This window comes from Lynx rufus, unplaced genomic scaffold, assembly GCF_022079265.1.
Source record: "Lynx rufus isolate CCGP_SWC_20201006 ecotype Redwood Valley unplaced genomic scaffold, mLynRuf1.p SCAF_27, whole genome shotgun sequence".
In the NCBI taxonomy this organism is placed as follows: domain Eukaryota; kingdom Metazoa; phylum Chordata; class Mammalia; order Carnivora; family Felidae; genus Lynx; species Lynx rufus.
The window spans coordinates 6,750,448-6,774,296 of NW_025814842.1; the positions used below are offsets into that span (position 1 = coordinate 6,750,448).

General features: G+C 41.7%; 1 protein-coding gene across 1 annotated transcript in view; it reads left to right on the top strand.

The window, feature by feature from the left end:
• The window catches only part of LOC124519213 (cytochrome P450 3A12-like), a 60,330-nt gene extending 38,912 nt beyond the window's left edge, over window positions 1-21,418 (top strand). The window contains exons 12-13 of the mRNA XM_047089311.1: window positions 19,688-19,850; window positions 21,020-21,418. Coding sequence (XP_046945267.1) covers window positions 19,688-19,850; window positions 21,020-21,115 — 259 coding nt within the window. The 3' untranslated portion in view covers window positions 21,116-21,418. The remainder of the gene's footprint in view (window positions 1-19,687; window positions 19,851-21,019) is intronic.
• The last annotated feature ends 2,431 nt before the right edge of the window (window positions 21,419-23,849 follow it).

Below are 23,849 nucleotides of genomic sequence, written 5' to 3' on the forward strand. Positions count from 1 at the left end.
TTTTTCGGGTGTGGAGTTTGGTGAGCTCTTTATAGATTTTGGATACTAGCCCTTTGTCCAATATATCATTTACAAATATCTTTTCCCATTCCGTTGGTTGCCTTTTAGTTTTGGTGATTGTTTCCTGTGCTGTGCAAAAGCTTTTTATCTTCATGAAGTCCCAGTAGTTCATTTTTGCTTTTAATTCCCTTGCCTTTGGGGATGTGTCAAGTAAGAAATTGCTGCAGCTGAGGTCAGAGAGGTCCGTTCCTGTTTCTCCTCTAGGGTTTTGATGGTTTCCTGTCTCACATTCAGGTCCTTTATCCATTTTGAGTTTATTTTTGTGAATCATGTGAGAAAGTGGTCTAGTTTCATTCTTCTGCATGTTGCTGTCCAGTTCTCCCAGCACCATTTGTTAAAGAGACTGTCTCTTTTCCATTGGATGTTCTTTCCTGCTTTGTCAAAGATTAGTTGGCCGTACGTTTGTGGGTCTAGTTCTGGGGTTTCTATACTATTCCATTGGTCTATGTGTCTGTTTTTGTGCCAATACCATGCTGTCTTGATGATGACAGCTTTGTAGTAGAGGCTAAAGTCTGGGATTGTGATGCCTCCTGCTTTGGTCTTCAAAATTACTTTAGCTATTCGGGGCCTTTTGTGGTTCCATATGAATTTTAGGATTGCTTGTTCTAGCTTGGAGAAGAATGCTGGTGCAATTTTGATTGGGATTGCATTGAATGTGTAGATAGCTTTGGGTAGTATTGACATTTTAACAATATTTATTCTTCCAACCCATGAGCATGGAATGTTTTTCCATTTCTTTATATCTTCTTCAATTACCTTCATAAGCTTTCTATAGTTTTCAGCATACAGATCATTTATATCTTTGGTTAGACTTATTCCTAGGTATTTTGTGCTTCTTGGTACAATTGTGAATGGGATCAGTTTCTTTATTTGTCTTTCTGTTGCTTCATTGTTAGTGTATAAGAATGCAACTGATTTCTGTACATTGATTTTGTATCCTGCAACTTTGCTGAATTCATGTATCAGTTCTAGCAGACTTTTGGTGGAGTCTATCGGATTTTCCACGTATAATATCATGTCATCTGCAAAAAGCGAAAGCTTGACTTCATCTTTGCCAATTTTGATGCCTTTCATTTCCTTTTGTTGTCTGATTGCTGATGTTAGCACTTCCAACACTATGTTAAACAACGGCGGTGAGAGTGGACATCTCTGTTGTGTTCCTGATCTCAGGGGAAAAGCTCTCAGTTTTTCCCCATTGAGGATGATATTAGCTGTGGACTTTTCATAAATGGCTTTTATGATGTTTAAGTATGTTCCTTCTATCCCGACTTTCTCGAGGGTTTTTATTAAGAAAGGATGCTGAATTTTGTCAAATGCTTTTTCTGCATCGAATGACAGGATCATATGGTTCTTTTCTTTTATTAATGTGATGTATCACGTTGATTGATTTGCAAATGTTGAACCAGCCCTGCATCCCAGGAATGAATCCCACTTGATCATGGTGAATAATTCTTTTTATAAACTGTTGAATTCGATTTGCTAGTGTCTTATTGAGAATTTTTGCATCCATATTCATCAGGGATATTGGCCTGTAGTTCTCTTTTTTTTTTAATTTTTTTCAACGTTTATTTATTTTTGGGACAGAGAGAGACAGAGCATGAACGGGGGAGGGGCAGAGAGAGAGGGAGACACAGAATTGGAAACAGGCTCCAGGCTCTGAGCCATCAGCCCAGAGCCTGACGCGGGGCTCGAACTCACGGACCGCGAGATTGTGACCTGGCTGAAGTCGGACGCTTAACCGACTGCGCCACCCAGGCACCCCTGTAGTTCTCTTTTTTTACTGGGTCTCTGTCTGGTTTAGGAATCAAAGTAATACTGGCTTCATAGAATGAGTCTGGAAGTTTTCCTTCCCTTTCTATTTTTTGGAATAGCTTGAGAAGGATAGGTATTATCTCTGCTTTAAATGTCTGGTAGAATTCCCCAGGGAAGCCATCTGGTCCCGGACTTTTATTTGTTGGGAGATTTTTGATAACTGATTCGATTTCTTTGCTGGTTATGGGTCTGTTCAAGCTTTCTATTTCCTCCTGATTGAGTTTTGGAAGTGTGTGGGTGTTTAGGAATTTGTCCCATTTCTCCCAGATTGTCCAGTTTGTTGGCATATAATTTTTCACAGTATTCCCTGATAATTGCTTGTGTTTCTGAGGGATTGGTTGTAATTCCATTTTCATTCACGATTTTATCTATTTGGGTCATCTCCCTTTTCTTTTTGAGAAGCCTGGCTAGAGGTTTGTCAATTTTGTTTATTTTTTCAAAAAACCAACTCTTGGTTTCGTTGATCTGCTCTACAGTTTTTTTAGATTCTATATTGTTCATTTCTCCTCTGATCTTTATTATTTCTCTTCTTCTGCTGGGTCTGGGGTGTCTTTGCTGCTCTGCTTCTATTTCCTTTAGGTGTGCTGTTAGATTTTGCATTTGGGATTTTTCTTGTTTCTTGAGATAGGCCTGGATTGCAATGTATTTTCCTCTCAGGACTGCCTTCGCTGCATCCCAAAGCGTTTGGATTGTTGTATTTTCATTTTCGTTTGTTTCCATATATTTTTTAGTTTCTTCTCTAATTGCCTGGTTGACCCACTCATTCTTTAGTAGGGTGTTCTTTAACCTCCATGCTTTTGGAGGTTTTCCAGACTTTTTCCTGTGGTTGATTTCAAGCTTCATAGCATTGTGGTCTGAAAGTATGCATGGTATGATTTCAATTCTTGTATACTTATGAAGGGCTGTTTTGTGACCCAGTATATGATCTATCTTGGAGAATGTTCCATGTGCACTCGAGAAGAAAGTATATTCTGTTGCTTTGGGGTGCAGAGTTCTAAATATATCTGTCAAGTCCATCTGATCCAATGTATCATTCAGGGCCCTTGTTTCTTTATTGACCGTGTGTCTAGATGATCTATTCATTGTTGTAAGTGGAGTATTAAAGTCCCCATGCAATTACCACATTCTTATCAATAAGGTTGCTTATGTTTATGAGTAATTGTTTTATATATTTGGGGGCTCCCGTATTCGGTGCATAGACATTTATTACTGTTAGCTCTTCCTGATGGATAGACCCTGTAATTATTATATAATGCCCTTCTTCATCTCTTGTTACAGCCTTTAATTTAAAGTCTAGTTTGTCTGCAAAAAATAAATAAAAACGTTGAAAAAAAAAATTTTTAAAAAAGGGGCGCCTGGGTGGCGCAGTCGGTTAAGCGTCCGACTTCAGCCAGGTCACGATCTCACGGTCCGTGAGTTCGAGCCCCGCGTCGGGCTCTGGGCTGATGGCTCGGAGCCTGGAGCCTGTTTCCGATTCTGTGTCTCCCTCTCTCTCTGCCCCTCCCCGTTCATGCTCTGTCTCTCTCTGTCCCAAAAAATAAATAAAAACGTTGAAAAAAAAAATTTTTTTAAAGTCTAGTTTGTCTGATATAAGTATGGCTACTCCAGCTTTCTTTTGGCTTCCAGTAGCATGATAAATAGTTCTTCATCCCCTCACTCTCAATCTAAAGGTGTCCTCAGGTCTAAAATGAGTCTCTTGTAGACAGCAAATAGATGGGTCTTGTTTTTTTATCCATTCTGATACCCTATGTCTTTTGGTTGGCGCATTTAGTCCATTTACATTCAGTGTTATTATAGAAAGATACGGGTTTAGAGTCATTGTGATGTCTGTATATTTTATGTTTTTAGCGATGTCTCTGGTACTTTGTCTCACAGGATTCCCCTTAGGATCTCTTGTAGGGCTGGTTTAGTGGTGACGAATACCTTCAGTTTTGTTTGTTTGGGAAGACCTTTATCTCTCCTTCTATTCTGAATTACAGACTTGCTGGCTAAAGGATTCCCGGCTGCATATTTTTTCTGTTCATCACATTGAAGATCTTGTGCCAATCCTTTCTGGCCTGCCAAGTTTCAGAAGAGAGATCGGTCACTAGTCTTATTGGTCTTCCTTTATAAGTTAGAGCACGTTTATCCCTCGCTGCTTTCAGAATTTTCTCTTTATCCTTGTATTTTGCCAGTTTCACTATGATATGTCGTGCAGAAGATCGATTCAAGTTACATCTGAAGGGAGTTCTCTGTGCCTCTTGGATTTCAATGCCTTTTCCTTCCCCAGTTCAGGGAAGTTCTCAGCTATTATTTCTTCAAGTACACCTTCAGCACCTTTCCCTCTCGCTTCCTCCTCTGGAATACCAATTATGCGTAGATTATTGCTCTTTAGTGCATCACTTAGTTCTCTAATTTTCCCCTCATACTCCTGGATTATTTTATCTATATTTTTCTCAGCTTCGTCTTTTTCCATAATTTTATCTTCTAGTTCACCTATTCTCTCCTCTGCCTCTTCAGTCCGAGCCGTGGTCATCTCCATTTTATTTTGCAGCTCGTTTATAGAGTTTTTTTAGCTCCTCCTGGCTGTTCTTGAGTCCCTTGATCTCTGTAGCAAGAGATTCTCTGCTGTCCTTTATACTGTTTTCAAGCCCAGCGATTAATTTTATGACTATTATTCTAAATTCACTTTCTGTTATATTGTTTAAATCATTTTTGATCAGTTTGTTAGCTGTCGTTATTTCCTGGAGGTTTTTTTGAGGGGAATTCTTCCGTTTCGTCATTTTGGATAGTCCCTGGAGTGGTGCGGAACTGCGGGGCACTTCCCCTGTGCTGTCTTGAATAACTTGTGTTGTTGGGCGGGGCCGCAGTCAGACCTGATGTCTGCCCCCAGCCCACCGCTGGGGCCACCATCAGACTGGTGTGTACCTTCTCTTCCCCTCTCCTAGGGGCGGAATTCACTTTGAGGTGGCGTGGCCCATCTGGGCTACTTGCACACTGCCAGACTTGTGGTGCTGGGGATCTGGCGTATTAGCTGGGGTGGACTGGCAAGGTGCACAGGGGCAGGAGGGGTAGGCTCAGCTGACTTATCCTTTGGTGATCTGCTTCGGGAGGGGCCCTGCGGCACCGGGAGGGAGTCAGATCAGCCACAGGAGGGATGGATCCACAGAAGCACAGCGTTGGGTGTTTGCACGGTGCAAGCAAGTTCCCTGACAGGAACTGGTTCCCTTTGGGATTTTGGCTGGGGATGGGCGAGGGAGATGGCACTGGCGAGCGCCTTTGTTCCCCACCAAGCTGAGTTCTGTTGTCCGGGGCTCAACAACTCTCCCTCCCATTGTCCTCCAGCCCTCCCGCTCTCTGAGCAGAGCTGTTAACTTATAACCTTCCAGATGTTAAGTCCCGCTTGCTGTCTGAACACACTCCATCCAGCCCCTCTGCTTTTGCAAGCGAGACTCAGGGGCTCTGCTTAGCCAGCGGGCTGCCCCTCTGCCCCAGCTCCCCCCACCAGTCCATGTAGCGTGCACCGCCTCTCTGCCCTTCCTACCCTCTTCCATGGACCTCTCATCTATGCTTGGCTCTGGAGAATCCATTCCTCTAGTCTTCTGGTGATTTTCTGGATCATTTAGGCAGGTGTGAGTGGAATCTAAGTGACCCCCATGACACGGTGTGCTCAGCGTCCTCTACGCCACCATCTTCCCAGAAGCGTCTCTCAGCCCATTCATTTTTTAGTAGTATGTTCTTCAGTCTCCAAGTATTTGTTACCTTTCCAGTTTTTTCTTGTGGTTGATTTTGAGCATCATAGCATTTCTGTCTGGAAATATGCACGGTATGATCTTGATCTTTTTGTACTTACTTAGGGCTGATTTGTGTCCCAGTATATGGTCTATTCTGGAGAACATTCCATGTGCACTGGAGAAGAATGTATATTATGCTGCCTTAAGATGAAATGTTCTGAATATATCTGTTAAGTCCACCTGGTCCAGTGTGTCATTCAAAGCCATATTTTCCTTGTTGATTTTTTGATTAGATTATCTGTCCATTGCTGTGATTGGGGTGTTGAAGTCTCCTACTATTATGGTGTTATTATTGATTGGTTTCTTTATGTTTGTGATTAATTGATTTATAGATTTGGGTGCTTTCACATTTGGCGCATAAATGTTTACAATTGTTAGGTCTTCTTGGTGGATAGATCTCTTGATTATGATATAATGCCCTTCTGCATCTCTTGATACAGTCTTTATTTTAAAGTCTAGATTGTCTAATATAAGTATGGCTTCTCCAGCTTTCTTTTGTTGACCATTAGCATGATAGGTGGTTGTCCACCCCCTTATTTTCAATCTGAAGGTGTCTTTAGGTCTAAAGTAGGTCTCTTGTAAACAGCATATAGATGGATCTTGTTTTCTTATCCATTTTGTTACCCTATGTCTTTTGATTGGAGCACTGAGTCCTTTGAAGTTTAGAGTGAGTACTGAAAGATATGAATTTATTGCCATTCTGATGCTTGTATAGTTGGAGTTTCTGGTGGTGGTCTCTGTTCCTTTATAATCTTTGTTGCTTGCTTGCTTTCTCTTTCTTTCTGTTTTCATCTTTTCTCCCCTCAGAGAGTCCCCCTTAAAATTTTTTGCAGGGCTGGGTTAGTGGTCACAAACTCCTTTAAGTTTTGTTTGTCTGGGAAACTTTTTATCTCTCCTTTTATTTTGAATGACAGCCTTACTGGATAAAGAATTCTTGGCTGCATGTTTTTCTGATTCAGCACATTGAATATATCTTGCCACTCCTTTCTGGCCTGCCAGGTTTCTGTGGATAGGTCTGCTGCAGACCTGATCTGTCTTCCCTTGTTGGTTAAGGACTTTTTTTTCCTTGCTGCTTTCATGATTCTCTCCTTGCCTGAGTATTGTGTGAATTTGACTATGATATGCCTTGTTTATGGTCGGTTTTCGTTGAATCTAATGGAGTCCTCTGTGCTTCCTGGATTTTGATGTCTGTGTCTTTCCCCAGGTTAGGAAAGTTTTCCGCTATGATTTGCTCACATAACCCTTCTACCCCTTTTACCTCTCTTCCTCTTCTGGGACCCCTATGATTCTGATGTTGTTACTTTTTAATGAGTCATTGATTTCTCTATTTCTTAAATCGTGCTCTTTTGCCTTTATCTCCCTCTTTTTTTCTGTTTCATTATTCTCCATAAGTTTGTCCTCTATATCACTGATTCTCTGTTCTACCTCATCCATCCTTGCCACCGTGGCATCCATTCAAAACTGCAGCTCAGTTATAGCATTTTTTATTTCATCCGGACTAGTTTTTACTTCTTTTATCTCTGCAGAAAGGGATTCTAATCTATTTTCAACTCCAGCTAGTATTCCTATTATCATGATTCTAAATTCTGGTTCAGACATTTTGCTTGTATCTGTGTTGGTTAAATCCCTGGCTGTCATTTCTTCTTGCTCTTTCTTTTGGGGTGAATTCCTTCATTTCATCATTTTGAAGAGAGAAAAGGAATTAATGAGGCAGAAAAATTAAAATTAAAAAAATTAAAAAAAATTTAAAATTAAAAAAGTAAACACACACACACACACACACACACACACAAATTTAATAAATGATGCTAGATCCTAGGTGTGTTTTGGTCTGGGTGTTTAAAGTGTTTGATAGATTAGAGAAAAAAGGGGGGGGGAATCGTTTGAGAATTTGAAAAAATGAATACACTGAAGTAGACTAAAATGAAATGATGGGAGTAAAATAGACTTTGAAAAAATTTACACAGAGAGAGACAGGTGGAAGATGGCAGTGTAGGAGGACACTGGGCTCACCTCGTCTAGCTGATGACTTAGATTCCACCCACATCTGCCTAAATAGCCCAGAAAACCGCTAGAAGACTAGAAGAACAGACTCTCTGGAGCCAAGCGTAGACTAGAGGCCCAGAGAAGAGGGTAGGAAGAGCGGAGAGGCGGTGCATGCTACATGGATTGGCAGGAGGGAGCCAGGGTGGTGGAGGGGCAGGCTGCCTGGCAAGGCAGAGCCCCCAGAGTCTGGCTTGCAAAAGAGCAGGGGCCGGACTGTGTGAGTTCTGACAGCCAGCGGGACTTAACATCTGGAATATTAAAAGCCAACAGCTCTGCTCTCGGAGAGCAGGGAGGGCGAGAGGACTCAGGGAGGGAGAGTTTTTGAGCCCTGGAGGACAGAGTTCAGCTCAGTGGGGGAACAAAGGCACTGGCAAGTGCCATTTCCCTCTCCTGACCCCCAGCTGAAATTCCAAAGGGAACCAGTTCCCATCACTGAACTTGCTTGCACTGCACAAATGCCCAATGCTGTGCTTCTGTGGATCCATCTCTCTGATGGGCCTGCCTCCCTCCCGGTGCTGCAGGGCCCCTCCTGCAAGGGACCACCAATGGCAAAGCAAGCTAAGCCTGCCCTTCCAGCCCCTGTGCACCTTGGTGATCCACCCCAGCTAACACGCCCTTGGCGAGATCCCATCGAAGCAGCACCACAAGCTTGGCAGTGTACAAGCAGCCCAGACAGGCGCCATACCACTCCACAGTGAGTCTTGCCCCTGGAAAAGGGGAAGATAAGGTACACACCAGTCTGACTGTGGCCCCAGCGGTGAGCTGGGGCAGATATCAGGTCTGACTGTGGTCCTGCCTACCAACACAAGTTTCTCCGGAGAGCATAGGGGATGTGCCCTGAAGTTTGGAGCTACTGCAGGGACTACCCAAAATGATGAAACAGATGAATTCTCCTCAAAAAAAAAAAAAAACACAAAAACTCCAGGAATTAGTGACAGCTAACGAATTGATCAAAACCAATTTAAACAATATAATGGAAGAAGAATTTAGAATAGTAGTCATAAAATTAATTGCTGGGCTTGAAAAAAAGCATAGAGGACAGTTGAGAATCTACCTACAGAGATCAAGGGACTAAGAAATAGTCATGAGGAACTAACAAATGCTATAAATGAGGTGCAAAATAAAATGGAGGCGGCCAGGGGCGCCTGGGTGGTTCAGTTGCTTAAGTGTCCAACTTTGGCTCAGGTCATGATCTCGCGGTTTGTGGGTTTGAGCCCCACATCAGGCTCTGTGCTGACAGCTCAGAGCCTGGAGCCTGCCTCAGATTCTATGTCTCCCTCTCTCTCTGCCCCTCCCCTGCTCATCTCTATCTCTCTCTGTCTCTCAAAAATAAAATAAACGTTAAAAAAAATGGAGGCAGTCATAGCACGAATTGAAGAGGCAGAGGAGAGAATAGGTGAATTAGAAGATAAAATTATGAACAAAGAGGAAGTTGAGAAAAAGAAAAAAATCCAGGAGTATGAGGGGAAAATTAGAGAACTAAGTGATGCAATCAAATGGAACCATTTCCGTATCATAGGTATTCCAGAAGAAGAGGAGAGAGAAGGGCCTGAAAGTGTACTTGAAGAAATAATAGCTGAGAATTTCCCTGATCTGGGGAAGGAAAAAGGCATTGAAATCCAAGAGGCACAGAGAACTCCCTTCAGATGTAACTTGAATTGATCTTCTGCATGACATATCATAGTGAAACTGGAAAAATAGAAGGATAAAGAGAAAATTCTGAAAGCAGCTAGGGATAAACGTGCTCTAACATATAAAGGAAGACCAATAAGACTAGTGACCGATCTCTCTTCTGAAACTTGGCAGGCCAGAAAGGAATGGCAGGAAATCTTCAATGTGATGAACAGAAAAAATATGCAGCTGAGAATCCTTTAGCCAGCAAGTCTGTAATTCAGAATAGAAGGAGAGATAAAGGTCTTCCCAAACAAACAAAAACTGAAGGAATTCATCACCACTAACCAGCCCTACAAGAGATCCTAAGGGGAATCCTGTGAGACAAAGTACCAGAGACATCACTACTAGCACGAAACCTACAGACATCACAATGTCTCTAAACCCATATCTTTCTATAATAACACTGAATGTAAATGGACTAAATGCGCCAACCAAAAGACATAGGGTATCAGAATGGATAAAAAAACAAGACCCATCTATTTGCTGTCTACAAGAGACTCATTTTAGACCTGAGGACACCTTTAGATTGAGAGTGAGGGGATGAAGAACTATTTATCATGCTACTGGAAGCCAAAAGAAAGCTGGAGTAGCCATACTTATATCAGACAAACTAGACTTTAAATTAAAGGCTGTAACAAGAGATGAAGAAGGGCATTATATAATAATTACAGGGTCTATCCATCAGGAAGAGCTAACAGTAATAAATGTCTATGCACCGAATACGGGAGCCCCCAAATATATAAAACAATTACTCATAAACATAAGCAACCTTATTGATAAGAATGTGGTAATTGCATGGGGACTTTAATACTCCACTTACAACAATGAATAGATCATCTAGACACACGGTCAATAAAGAAACAAGGGCCCTGAATGATACATTGGATCAGATGGACTTGACAGATATATTTAGAACTCTGCACCCCAAAGCAACAGAATATACTTTCTTCTCGAGTGCACATGGAACATTCTCCAAGATAGATCATATACTGGGTCACAAAACAGCCCTTCATAAGTATACAAGAATTGAAATCATACCATGCATACTTTCAGACCACAATGCTATGAAGCTTGAAATCAACCACAGGAAAAAGTCTGGAAAACCTCCAAAAGCATGGAGGTTAAAGAACACCCTACTAAAGAATGAGTGGGTCAACCAGGCAATTAGAGAAGAAACTAAAAAATATATGGAAACAAACGAAAATGAAAATACAACAATCCAAACGCTTTGGGATGCAGCGAAGGCAGTCCTGAGAGGAAAATACATTGCAATCCAGGCCTATCTCAAGAAACAAGAAAAATCCCAAATGCAAAATCTAACAGCACACCTAAAGGAAATAGAAGCAGAGCAGCAAAGACACCCCAGACCCAGCAGAAGAAGAGAAATAATAAAGATCAGAGGAGAAATGAACAATATAGAATCTAAAAAAACTGTAGAGCAGATCAACGAAACCAAGAGTTGGTTTTTTGAAAAAATAAACAAAATTGACAAACCTCTAGCCAGGCTTCTCAAAAAGAAAAGGGAGATGACCCAAATAGATAAAATCGTGAATGAAAATGGAATTACAACCAATCCCTCAGAAACACAAGCAATTATCAGGGAATACTGTGAAAAATTATATGCCAACAAACTGGACAATCTGGGAGAAATGGGACAAATTCCTAAACACGCACACACTTCCAAAACTCAAACAGGAAGAAATAGAAAACTTCAACAGACCCATATTCAGCAAAGAAATTGAATCAGTCATCAGAAATCTCCCAGCAAATAAGAGTCCGGGACCAGATGGCTTCCCTGGGGAATTCTACCAGACATTTAAAGCAGAGATAATACCTATCCTTCTCAAGCTATTCCAAAAAATAGAAAGGGAAGGAAAACTTCCAGACTCATTCCATGAAGCCAGCATTACTTTGATTCTCCCCCAAAGTTAAAGAAAATTAAAGAAAAATAGTTTTAATAGAAACTGAAAGTAAATATGAAGTTTTTCTCCTTCTGTATTCAAGAAAAAGAAAAGAAACAAGAGAAAAAAGAAAAAAAAAGGAAATCATTTGAAGATTTGAAAAAATGAATATACTGAAGTAGACTAAAATAAAATGATGGAAGTAAAATAGAATTTGAAAAAATTTACACAAAAGTAAAAATGTAGTAAAAAATTAAAGAAAAATATTTTTAATAAAAATTGAAAATAAAAATGAATTTTTTCTCTTTCTGTATTCAAGAAAAAGCGAAAAGGAGAAAAAAAAAGAACGAAAATTGAATAGATGGATCTGCCAACAGATTGAAGCAGGACTGAAATTACTTTGCTTTCCCCTAGAAGTCAGACTATGAAGTGGTTTATAGACCATAAACTAAGCAGGTGGTGAGACTTATGTTCTTGAAGAGCAAGGTTGGCCCAGTTGGGTGGGGCTCAGTGTAACAGCTCCGTTCTCCACTAGATGGCACTGCTAGCCCACTGGGGTGGGGTGTTGTGGTGGTCATAGGTGCCTATGCGCAATTGTGCGGGCGGTGAAAATGGCGCCGCCTCGCTACCCAGTCTCTAGCATCGGAACTCTGTTCTCCCTGATCAGCAATGGCGAACCCATCCTCCTCTTCAGCTTTCGTCCACTTCCTGCTTTTTCACTGTCTGTGACCAAGTCCCAGGCAGTACCTCTCTCTCGAGTTTTATCTCAGATGTGGCTGTTTTCCCTGGCCCCTTACTTCTGAGGGACTGGGGCTTTGCCCCATTCCGCCCCTCTGTGGGAGGGTCTCACCAAGCAATGGCCGAATGTCGGCTGCACCCAGGAACTGTTATGCCCAGAATTCGTGATCCCCAAAGACCACCAGGGAGCCGAGTCCGATGCAAAAGCAAAAGAGCCTTTATTCGAGCTAGCTTGAGCTCAGTCCCCTACCTGCACCGACGCAGCGGTGAGATACCGGGGAGAGAGAGCGAGTTTCAAAAGCACAAAGGTTTTATAGGGGTCTAGGGGCAGCCGATTGGCTGGGGAAGGGTCAGAGTCCTGTTACGCAGGTCGCTGGGCATGTTTTGATCAGGAAGTTTGAACGGGTGAGCGGGAGGTTACTCAAGGGGAGGAGGCGCGATCTGAGGTTTCTGCGATTTTCCCGGAAAAGGGGTCATGTCGGGGACATAGTCACTCAAGGTGGAGAACACAGAACAAGATGGAGTCGGCCGGCGTAGGCCCGCCCTTTCAGAACGCTTGCTGGACACTGCTGGTGCTGGTGCTCCGAGACTGCGGCCAGGTGCCAGCCCTCCCTAGAAAAGTTCACGAGATAGTGTAGCAGCAGCATCTCAGGGATTATGGAAAATCACAACACACATCTGGCACCAGGCTTCACCCTTAACAACCTTGTTCCAGCACCAGCAAATGTGGCCATTCTCTGGGGTCTGCTGGGACCAAGTGGCTTCAACGGTCTCTACCAAATGTCCTTCCAGCAGTGGAACTGCTTTTCCCTGTGTGGCCCAAGAACCTCCTGGACCCCACTCTGCTCCTGGGGATTCACCATTCCCACCAGAGCACCGCCAGGTATCAAGCTGTGGAGTTGCAGACTCTGCACTCCCCTTGTTTACAGTCTTAATGGAATTTAAGCCCTCTCCTTTCTCCTTTAGTCCCTGCAGCTGTTTCCAATTTTCCACTTTCTCTCCAGCTGCTTTTGGGGAGGGGTGCTTTTCCCGTATTCTCCCTCCTGTTTCCGTCCTCTCTCTATCCACAACAGCATCTCCCTGCCCACCGTAGCTTCTCGTCCCCAAGTTCACCTCTCCGCACTGCGTACCTGCTGAATTCTGTGGTTCAGGTTGTGCAGATTGTTGTGTTGATCCTCCAATCAGTTTTCTAGGTGTGCAGTATGGTTTAGTGTTGGTCTGGCTGTGTTTCATGGACGTGAAACACAGAAAAAACGTCCATGCTGTTCCGCCATCTTGGCTCCTCCTCTCTTGTTGAGAATTTTTGCATTCAGGTTCATTAGGAATATTGGCCTGTGATTCCCCTTTTTTGGTGGGAACTTTGGTTTTGGAATCAAGGAAATGCTGGCTTCAGAGAATGAGTTGGGGAGTTTTCTTTCCATTTCTATTTTTTGGTACAGTTTGAGAAGAATAAGTATTAACTCTTTTTTCAATGTCAGGTAGAATTCTCCTGGGAAGCCATCTGGCCCAGGACTTTTGTTTGCTGGGAGATTTTTGATTACTGATTCAATTTCTTTGCTGGTTATAGGTCTGTTCAAATTTTCTATTTCTTCCTGTTTGAGGTTTGGTAGTGTGTGAGTTTCTAGGAATTCATCCATTTCTTCCAGATTGTCCAGTTTGTTGGCCTATAATTTTTCATAGTATTCTCTTATAAGTGTTTGTGCTTCTGTGGTGTTGTGATCTCTCCTCTTTAATTCATGATTTTATTTATTTGAGTCCTTTCTCTTTTATTTTTGATAAGTTTGGCTAAGGGTTATCAATTTTTAATGCAACCCCTATCAAAATAACACTAACATTCTTCACAGAGCTAGAACAAACAAACCTAAAGTTTGTATGGAATAAGAAAAGACCCCAAATAGCCAAAGCAATTCTGAAAAAGGAAAACAAAACTGAAGGCATCGTGATTCTAGATTTCAAGCTATATTACAAAGCTGTAGTCATCAAGACAGTAAGGTACTAGCACAAAAACAGAAACATAGATCAATGGAACACAAGAGAAAACCCAGAAATGGACACACATTTATATGGTCAACTAATCTTTGACAAAGCAGGAAAGAATATCTAGTGGAAAAAAAGTTGCTTAAACAAAAGGTGTTGGGAAAAGTGGATGACAACATGTAGAAGAATAAATCTGGACCGCTTTCTTTTTTTTTTAAAGTTTGTTTGTTTGTTTGAGAGGGAGAGAGAGAGAGAGTGCATGAATAGGGGTGGGGAGACAGAGAGAGGGAGACAGAGAATCCAAAGCAGGCTCCATGCTGTCAGCTCAACTGGGGCTCGAACCCATGCATCATGAGATCATGACCTGAACTGAAGTAGGACATTTAACCAAGTCACCCAGTTCCCCCTGAACTACTTTCTTACACTGTATACAAAAATAAATTCAAAATAGATGAAAGACCTAAATGTGAAACAGGAAACCATCAAAGTCCTAGAGGAGAGCATAGCCAGAAACCTCTTTGACCTTGACTGGAGCAACTTCTTACTAGACACATCACCAAAGGCAAGGAAAACAAAAGCAAAAATGAACTACTGGGACCTCATCAAGATAAAAAGCTTCTGCACAGTGAAGGAAGAAATGAACAAAACTAAAAGGCAACCAACAGAATGGGAGAAGATATTTGCAAATGGCATATATGATAAAGGGGTAGTATCCAAAATTTATAAGAAACATCAACACCAAAAAAAAAAAAAAAACCCAAACAACCCAGTTAAGAAATGGGCAGAAGACATGAATAGACACTTTTCCAAAGAAGACATCCAGATGGTTAACAGACACATGAAAAGATGCTCGATATCACCCATCATCAGGGAACTACAAATCAAAATTACAATGAGATACCACCTCAATACATGTCAGAATGGCTAAAATTAACAACACAAGAAGCAACAGGTGTTGGCAAGGATGCAGAGATAGGGAATCTTCTTGCACTGCTGGTAGGAATGCAAACTGGTGCAACCACTCTGGGGAACAGTATAGAGGTCCTCAAAAAACTAAAAGTAGAGCTATCCTATGATACAGCAATTGTATTATAGTATTTGCCCAAAGGATACTAAAATACAGATTTGAAGGGGTACATACACCCCAGCGTTTATAGTAGCATTATCAACAATATCCAAACTATGGAGAAAGCACAAATGTCCACTGACTGATGAACGGATAAAGGAGATGTGTGTGTGTGCGTGTGTGTGTCTGCGTGCGTGAGCGCGCGCGCGTGCGCGCACACACACACACACACACACACACAGGAAAATTATTCAGCCATCAAAAGGAATGAAATCTTGCCACTTGCAATGATGTGGATGGAGCTAGAACATATTATGCTAAGCAAAATAACTCAGAGAAAGACAAATAACATATGATTTCAGTCATATGTAAAATTTAAGAAACAGAAAAGATGAACATAGAGGAAGGGCAGGGGAAAAAGAGAAGAGAGGGTAAAAGAAACCACAAGGGACTTAAAAAAATTTTTTTAGGTTATTTGTTTTTTTAAATTTATTAAAATTTTTTTAACATTTTATTTATTTTTGAGACAGGGAGAGACAGAGCATGAACAGGGAGGGGCAGAGAGAGGGAGACACAGAATCTGAAGCAGGCTCCAGGCTCTGAACTGTTAGCACAGAGCCTGATGCAGGGCTCAAACTCACGGACCACGAGATCATGACCTGAGCTGCAGTTGGCCGCTTAACCGACTGAGCCACCCAGGCGCCCCTAAATTTATTTTTTTAATTTACATCCAAGTTAGTTAACATATAGTCAACAATGATTTCAGGAGTAGATTCCTTAATACCTCTTACCCATTTAGCTGATCACCCCTCCCTCAACCCTCCAGCAACCCTCTGTTTTTCCTCCATATTTAAAGGTCCCTTATGTTTTTGTCCCCCTCCCTGTTTTTATATTATTTTTGTTTCCCTTCCTGCATGTTCATCTGTTTTGTCTCTTAAAGTCCTCATATGAGTGAAGTCATATGATATTTGTCTTTCTCTAATTTTGCTTAGCATAATACCCTCTAGTTCCATCCATCTAGTTGCAAATGGCAAGATTTCATTCTTTTTGACTGCTGAGTAATACTCCATTGTATATATATACCATATCTTCTTTATCCATTCATCCTTCGATGGACATTTGGGCTCTTTCCATACTTTGGCTATTGTTAATAGCACTGCTGTAAACATTAGGGTGCATGTGCCCCTTTGAAACAGCATACCTGTATCCCTTGGATAAATACCTAGTAGTACAATTGCTGGGTCGTAGGGAAGTTCTATTTTAATTTTTTGATGAGCCTCCATACTGTTTTCCAGAGTGGCTGCACCAGTTTGCATTCCCACCAGCAGTGCAAAAGAGATCCTCTTTCTCCACATCCTTGCCAACATCTGTTGTTGTCTGAGTTGTTAATGTTAGCCATTCTGACAGGTGTGGTGTGGTATCTCATTGTGGTTTTGATTGTATTTCCCTGATGATGAGTGATGTTGAGCATTTTTTCATGTGCCAGTTGGCCATCTGGATGTCTTCTTTGAACCAAGACCATGAATAGCCAAAGCAATCTTGAAAAAGAAAACCAAAGCAGGAGACATCACAATTCTGGACTTCAAGCTGTATTACAAAACTGTAATCATCAAGACAGTATGGTACTGGCACAAAAACAGACACTCAGATCAATGGAACAAACTAGAGAACCCAGAAATGGACCCACAAACATATGGCGAACTAATCTTTGACAAAGCAGGAAAGAATATCCAATGGAGTAAAGACAGTCTCTTCACCAAGCAGTGCTGGCAAAACTGGACAGCAGCATGCAGAAGAATGAACCTGGACCACTTTCTTACACCTTACACAAAAATACACTCAAAATGGATGAAGAACTAAATCAAGACAGGAAGCCATCAAAATCCTTGAGGAGAAAGCAGGCAAAAACCTCTTTGACCTTGGCCACAGCAACTTCTTACTCAACACGTCTCTGGAGGCAAGGGAAACAAAAGCTAAAATGAACTATTGGTACCTCATCAAAATAAAATGTTTTTTAAATATTTATTTATTTTTTATAGAGAGAGGGGAGGGAGGGAGGGAGGGAGAGAGAGAGAGAGAGAGAGAGAGAGAGAGAGAGAGAGAGAGATAACAAGCAGGGAAGGGGCAGAGAGAGAGAGGGAGGCACAGAATCCAAAGCAAGCTCCAGGCTCTGAGCTGTCAGCACAGAACCCAACGCAGGGCTCATACCCATGAACCCTGAGATCATGACCTGAGCCAACTGACTGAGCTACCCAGGCACTCTACCACAAGAGACTCTTAAAGATAGAGAATAAACTGAGAGTTGATGGAGGGAGGTGGGTGGGACTTGGTCTGGATAGGTGATGATGAGTAATAAGAGGGCACTTGTAATGAGCATTGGGTTTTGTATATAAGTTACGAATCACTGAATTCTACTCCTGAAACTAATATTGCACTGCATTTTAACAAAAATTTAAATTTAGAAAGTTCATAAAAATTTTACAAACTGTAGTTTGAGAAGAAAGAATATAACATCATTGTCAGTCCCAATATGTCAAGATTATTAATAATGTGTGTCCTTATGGATACTTTTCTATGCATATATAGATTACTAAAAGTTAGGGTGGCATTATATGTTTTTGAGCTACTTAATGTAACAGTAAACTATAAGCAACATATTGTATTTGTGTTTGTGATTATATGCATATATCATAATCATCTTATTCAAGGAAATGGGACTTTTTTCCCTTAACGTTTTTCTGTCCACTCTAGCTCTCTGAATTCTCCCCCTATGTCCTCACATTCCATGTTTGTAAACCTTGGCCACCGTTTCTGCTACCTGTAGAGCTGAGAGGCTTGGAGCTTAGAGTCCTCATTCCTGGCAAGAGGAGCAACCTCATGAGGATGGGGGCACACACAGATCCTGTTCTGTCTGTGGCTGCAGTCCTGTGCTATCTCCCACCTGTCTGGGTATCTGGGGTTCATCCAAAGCAAAGTCATCTGCTCTCTAGCCATCTGAGACATCCTCCTGGGAGGAGGGGTCTTGAGCTTTCTCTCTGGGAATCCAGAGCAGAGTTTGGCTTTGGGCACAGCTTGAATTCTGCAAACAGTTGGTACTTTCCTGTTTATTGCATTGGTGAGAAAAATTTGGAGTGAACTTTGTAGGGATCCAGACTTTTAGCCCCTGACTCTAAGCTCCCTGATGGCTGAGCCCATGTCTTGTTGCATGGTGTCACTAGTGCTAGCATTGTGTCTACACTTAGTACTTGCTGAAAGAAGTCAGAATTGACCAAGTCACCTGTTTTCTGGACCAGAAGACCTGGTGGTTCCCACAAGCTCAGCAGTCCCTGTTCCTGTAGCTTCTCAAACAGAAACCAGAGACTCCTGGTACTTCTCTGTGATTCACTCAGTCATGATATGAAGTGCTTACCTATGTGTGTCAGGGACTGTGCCAGACAGTGCCAAATCCACATGTTAAAAATGTCTATTATGGAGAATTTTTGGCACATGCACAAGCATATTCTATAGACACAGTTCTTTGAAATACTTTCAATACATCTATATGTGCCCATCACCTGCCCAACAACCACTAACCCATATCAGCTGCCTCAACCACATGCCATTACAATTCCTCATGTTATGCCGTATTACTTCAAGGCACATCATCTGTAAATATTCCAGAATGTTCTCCATAATATAAGGATTTATTCATTCATTTAAAAAATATATTTATTTATTTATTTGAGAGACAGAGAGAGAGAAGAGCAAGCACAAGCAGGGGAGGGGCAGAGGGAGATGGAGAGAGAGAGAGACAGAATCCCAAGCAGCCTCTGCGATGTCAGTGCAGAGCCCAAGGTGGGACTGGAATTCATAAACCGTGAGATCATGAGCTGAGCCAAAATCAAGAGTTGGATGTTTAACCAACTGAGCCACTCAGCTGCCCCAATAATATAAGGACTTTAAAAAAAAATACTACTGACAATGTCATTATCACTTTCCTCAAATCCACATTTTCCTTTAATATAATCAAATTTTGAGGAATCAGTTTTGAATAAAACATAGGACTAACCTTCAGGAACTTTTAGACTCATGAGACAGGTGACCAAGAATTCAGTGATTATACTGATTATACACATTAGTGAATATGATTACAGTGGAGCAGCATCGTGTGCTCATGCAAATCTTCTGACCAGCTGGCCTGTCTTAGTGGTTGGGGGATTCAAGGTGGGAGGAGAGGGAAGAGAAGGGAAAAATAACAATCTAAATCATGGGAGGCATTTCTCCTGCTTCCTTCTTCCATGAGCACATGACCAACATAAGTCAGTGGAGGCAGGAACCTACCTTTCCTTCAGTCAGTCTCATTGCCTGCTTGCCTTTCAGACTGTGAACACCTCCCCATGCTGACTGTAATTCTAGTGTTTAAGATAACTCTTCCCTTCAACAACATTCATCTCATCTCAACAAGACTGACTGCTCCCACAGGGTAGGGGAATGCAGAGGATATGTAGCTTACAGTTGTCACCGCAGAATAAGCATGGCAGGATTTCAGTGACCAGCCCCCCAAGAGTGTCCTGTGTAGTCCTGGTTGAGAACCCCACACATGTGGCTCTTGTGGTTTTTATGTTTCACTAACTTGTTTCCAACTCGATTTGTGGAACCAGGTTCAGCAAGAAGAACAAGGACAGCATAAATCCTTATATATACCTGCCTTTTGGAACTGGACCCCGAAACTGCATTGGCATGAGGTTTGCGATCATGAACATGAAACTTGCCCTTGTCACACTCCTTCAGAACTTCTCCTTCAAACCTTGTGAAGAAACACAGGTCAGAGAACTTTCCACACAAAGAATGTTTTACTTTTTTTTTTTTAAACTAAGAGATATGGTTTGTGTGTGTGTGTGTGTGTGTGTGTGTGTGTGTGTGTGTGTGTGTGTTTGTATGGGCTCATTTATCCTTATAATTTGTTCCATTGGCCAGAGAATCTATTTGGAGTCATCTGTGACCTTTAAGGGTCCTTCAGCTCTGAGTGCCACATCTGTGGTTTATTAGCACCCAATAATAAGGGACATCTAGTCAGGTCAACTATCATGACTGATTATGCACAGACTTTTGAACTTGACAATGTTTTAAATTTATTTCAAATCCCCTGAAAGGAAGGGAACATATTATGCATAGTCATGATGTGCAGTTATTAATGCAACATGACTTTCGAATGATGCTATTCTCTACCACAACTTACAGATGCTCTCATAACCATGGTTCTCAACCCCTACTTGTACATTGGAGTCAGTGGGTTCAGGCCATCTCAGAAATTCTTACATAATTCACCCAGAGTGTGGCTTTAAAAGTGTCCCCATTGATTGTCATGTGCAAGCAAGGTTGAGAATCACTGGTGTGAAGCATGTCTGTCAGATGTGAGGGACTCCCATGGTCCAGACCATTGTGGTTATTTGGCCCCACCTTCCATGAGCCCTTCTCCAGTCAAAGCTGTGTTCCCTTTCTATTGAAATCTGCTATCATGAATGGATATTTCCACTGGGAGAGATGAGAGGATGTTTAGCATTGAGGATGGCAATACAATAAAATGTGTAATGTCCACTCAGGATGACTTTGCAAGCTTCAACATATACAAAATTAACTGTATCACTTTTTAAGTGGTATGCCATAATGACTAAGAAACTGTTGTAAATTGTAAACACTCATCCTTTTAACCTAAAATTTAAATTAAAAAAGAACACAAACCAACATGAGATTGTGTCCAGCCTGGTACAGAGTAGACACTCAATAGATATCCTTTTGAATGAATGATGGATGAATGTTTCCACACTCTGGTCTTGACAGCTTACAGAGTAAGTTTAAAGAATATGAGAATATGAATTTAAATGTAGTATTTATGTTTAAACTCTTACTCTCCTTCATGTATCTTGCCTGCTTTGCTTCTATTGTCAGTAGAACTTCATTTTGGTTTTCATATGCTTTTGTAACTGTTGCAGATCCCCCTGAAATTAAATGCTCAAGGTATTATTCAACCAGAAAAACCCATTGTTCTCAAGGTTGAGCTGAGAGATGGGAGTGTGAGTAGAGCCTGACTTTCCCTAAGAACTTCCCCTTTGTTCTTCAAGAACCTGTATCCCAGAACACCAGAGACTTCAATTTACTTTGTGAGTACAACCCAGAAATGAAGATGGGCTTCACATACTGCTTGTGATGGATGACGAGGGATTCCAAGCTTTCCTGGTATCTGCACGGAGCATTATATGTTGTGGAATGTGAGGAAGGTGACTAATAAGTGCCAGACATGTAGACTCAGCCTATCCGGTCCCAGTTAGTACCATCTATTCCCCTGAGAACTGATCGATAATAAAAATTTCTCACCAGTTGTATTAAAAAACTTTAATGAAACAATAATTTTTGTGGTGACCATAATAGTGACATTCATATCACACATCTTATTTTGAATATTATACATTAACTATTACACCGAGTGTGTCAATCAACATCTCTTTACCAACGTATTAACTGATGTCTTCCTGCACATTAAGGGGGAATCCATAGAACTGATGAGTGAGGGTCAATGACTGGATGTTTTTGACCATCACAGTCACTAGGTGGGTGGGGCTTGCTCAGAAGTCCAACATGTTATGTTAAGGTAGGTGAGAGTCAATACACTGTTACTTTGCCCACTTCTCAGAAAGTTTAATTCTTCCGGTTTTGGAGCACATATTTTTTTTTATAACACTCAATTGAGGCAGTTTTTATTACTAGTTTTGAATTAATGTTTTCATCTCATCTGCCCTGGTGTTCTGCCAGACAGGGAACATGCTTTTTCTTTGTGACCTAACCTCAGCCCCCTACTGTACTAATACAATGAACATCAAATAAGAGATGGTTGATTGGTCAGTAGATTGGGCAGAAAAGCTAAAAGCATTTGTCCAATGCAGTTGGTATGAGAAGCTGCACAGGATTCTTCCTTTTTCCCCCATTTACTCCCTTCCCCTTCTTTCCTTTCTCCTCTCTTCTCTTCCATTGCCTTTCCTTCCTGGATAATTTAGCTTTAAACTAATAGGTGGTACACAGCCAGGTGGGCAGCCCTACCTTGGGGCTCCAGGGCAGAAAAAGAAGTCACAATGACTCAAAGACAGAGACACAGTAGGGAGGGGAGTATGTCCGCATATGGAAGCAGCCTGGCATGAATGTGGGAGCCCAAGCTTAGTGAGAAGAGTGTCCACACAGAGGGGCTGATCTTGTGAGAGCCACCACACCCTAAATATGGATGGACAACACAAGTAGTATGAGGAGGGGATGTTAAGTGATGTTAAGTGATGGAGTGGGGATTAGTTACATAAAGGGGAACTGATAAAAGTAAATATATTAGGGATAAATGGAAGCCAGGTTTATCACTGTTGGAGAAGGGAGTCACTGATGGAAAGGGAGAAAACAGGAATGAGATTATGTATTCAGAGATTAGAACTGAGTATATCAGTGAAAAAATCCTGCTTTTCTAGAGAGGTAGATGATAGGTAGATTGACTTAAAGATAAATAGATGTGTGTGCGTAGGTGAAAACACATATCCCCTACCTTTCTCCACAGACAGTTCTTAGAAACAGTGACACTGTAAAGGCAATGAGCACAACTTGTGCTCAAATCTTGGCTTATTAACATCATTTTCCACTGAAAGCAACTAGGGCTTTTCAGAGAAATGGCTGATCCAGGCTGGTGGAGCACATGATGAGCCTGGAGCATCTTGTCCTGAACAGTGATGGGGACACATCCAAAGGACACAGCCCAAGAAGTTTTATGGGCCCATCAGGCATGATTTGGGCATCATGATAACTAAGGATGGGAAGCGATTATGACGCATTGAATAAAACAGGAAAACACAATTACCCACAGGTATAATAAATACAGGATTGATTATAATTGATGAGGACACTGACACAGTTTCAAAGTACTACCACTCAAACACCCATGAGCTGCCAGAGGAAAGAGCAGCTCACACAGAGAGACCTGGCAAATGAATGAGTGTCATCAGGGAAAGGAGGAAGTGACGGTGTGTCACTTAATAGGACTTGGTGAAAAGAACTGAGCATCACCTCTGGGGTATTCTTGCTGAGGAGGAAAACCTGAAAGAAATCCTGAAAAAAAGCCAGACAAACCTGACAGAGGAATACCTACTCCTAATTTGTACCTGGTATGTAATCTTCAACAAAACCAAGGTCATGAAAGTGATTAAAAAAGAAGAAACAAGCCCAGAGTGGAGTCACCTGCCTGCAAATTCCACCTCACAGCAAACCAAGACTAATGACACTTTCAACCTATCCCAGGAAGGTGACCTTTTACCAGTCTGGCTGAAATTTCCTGATGAGTCATCTGCAAGATAGAAACCCTGCAGGTCCTTCCCTCAGAGAAGGGGTCCTGGCCTGAAACCATTGCTTTTCCTTCTAAGTACTTCCTGCCCCACCCTTCTTCCTCTAAAACCCTGCATCTTGTACACCTCCTGGGAGCATGTGTCTCCCTGTCAGGTGGGATGCTGCCAATTCATGAATTGCTTAATAAAGCCAATAAGATCTTCAACTTGACTTGCTGGAATTTTGTTTTTCAATAAAAGTCAGAGACACACTAAGGAAGTGTTCCAGACTGAACTACAGAAACCAAAGAGGAGTGACATGGAAACTCCAGTGAGTGGATTGGGTCCTTCAGCTGTAAAGGATATTGTGGGGACAATTGGGGGAATTGAGGGCTATGATGAATACATGGCAGTAATGTGTTAGTGTCCATGCCCTGACTTTGATGGAAAATGTCTTGTAGGAATTACAGATTAT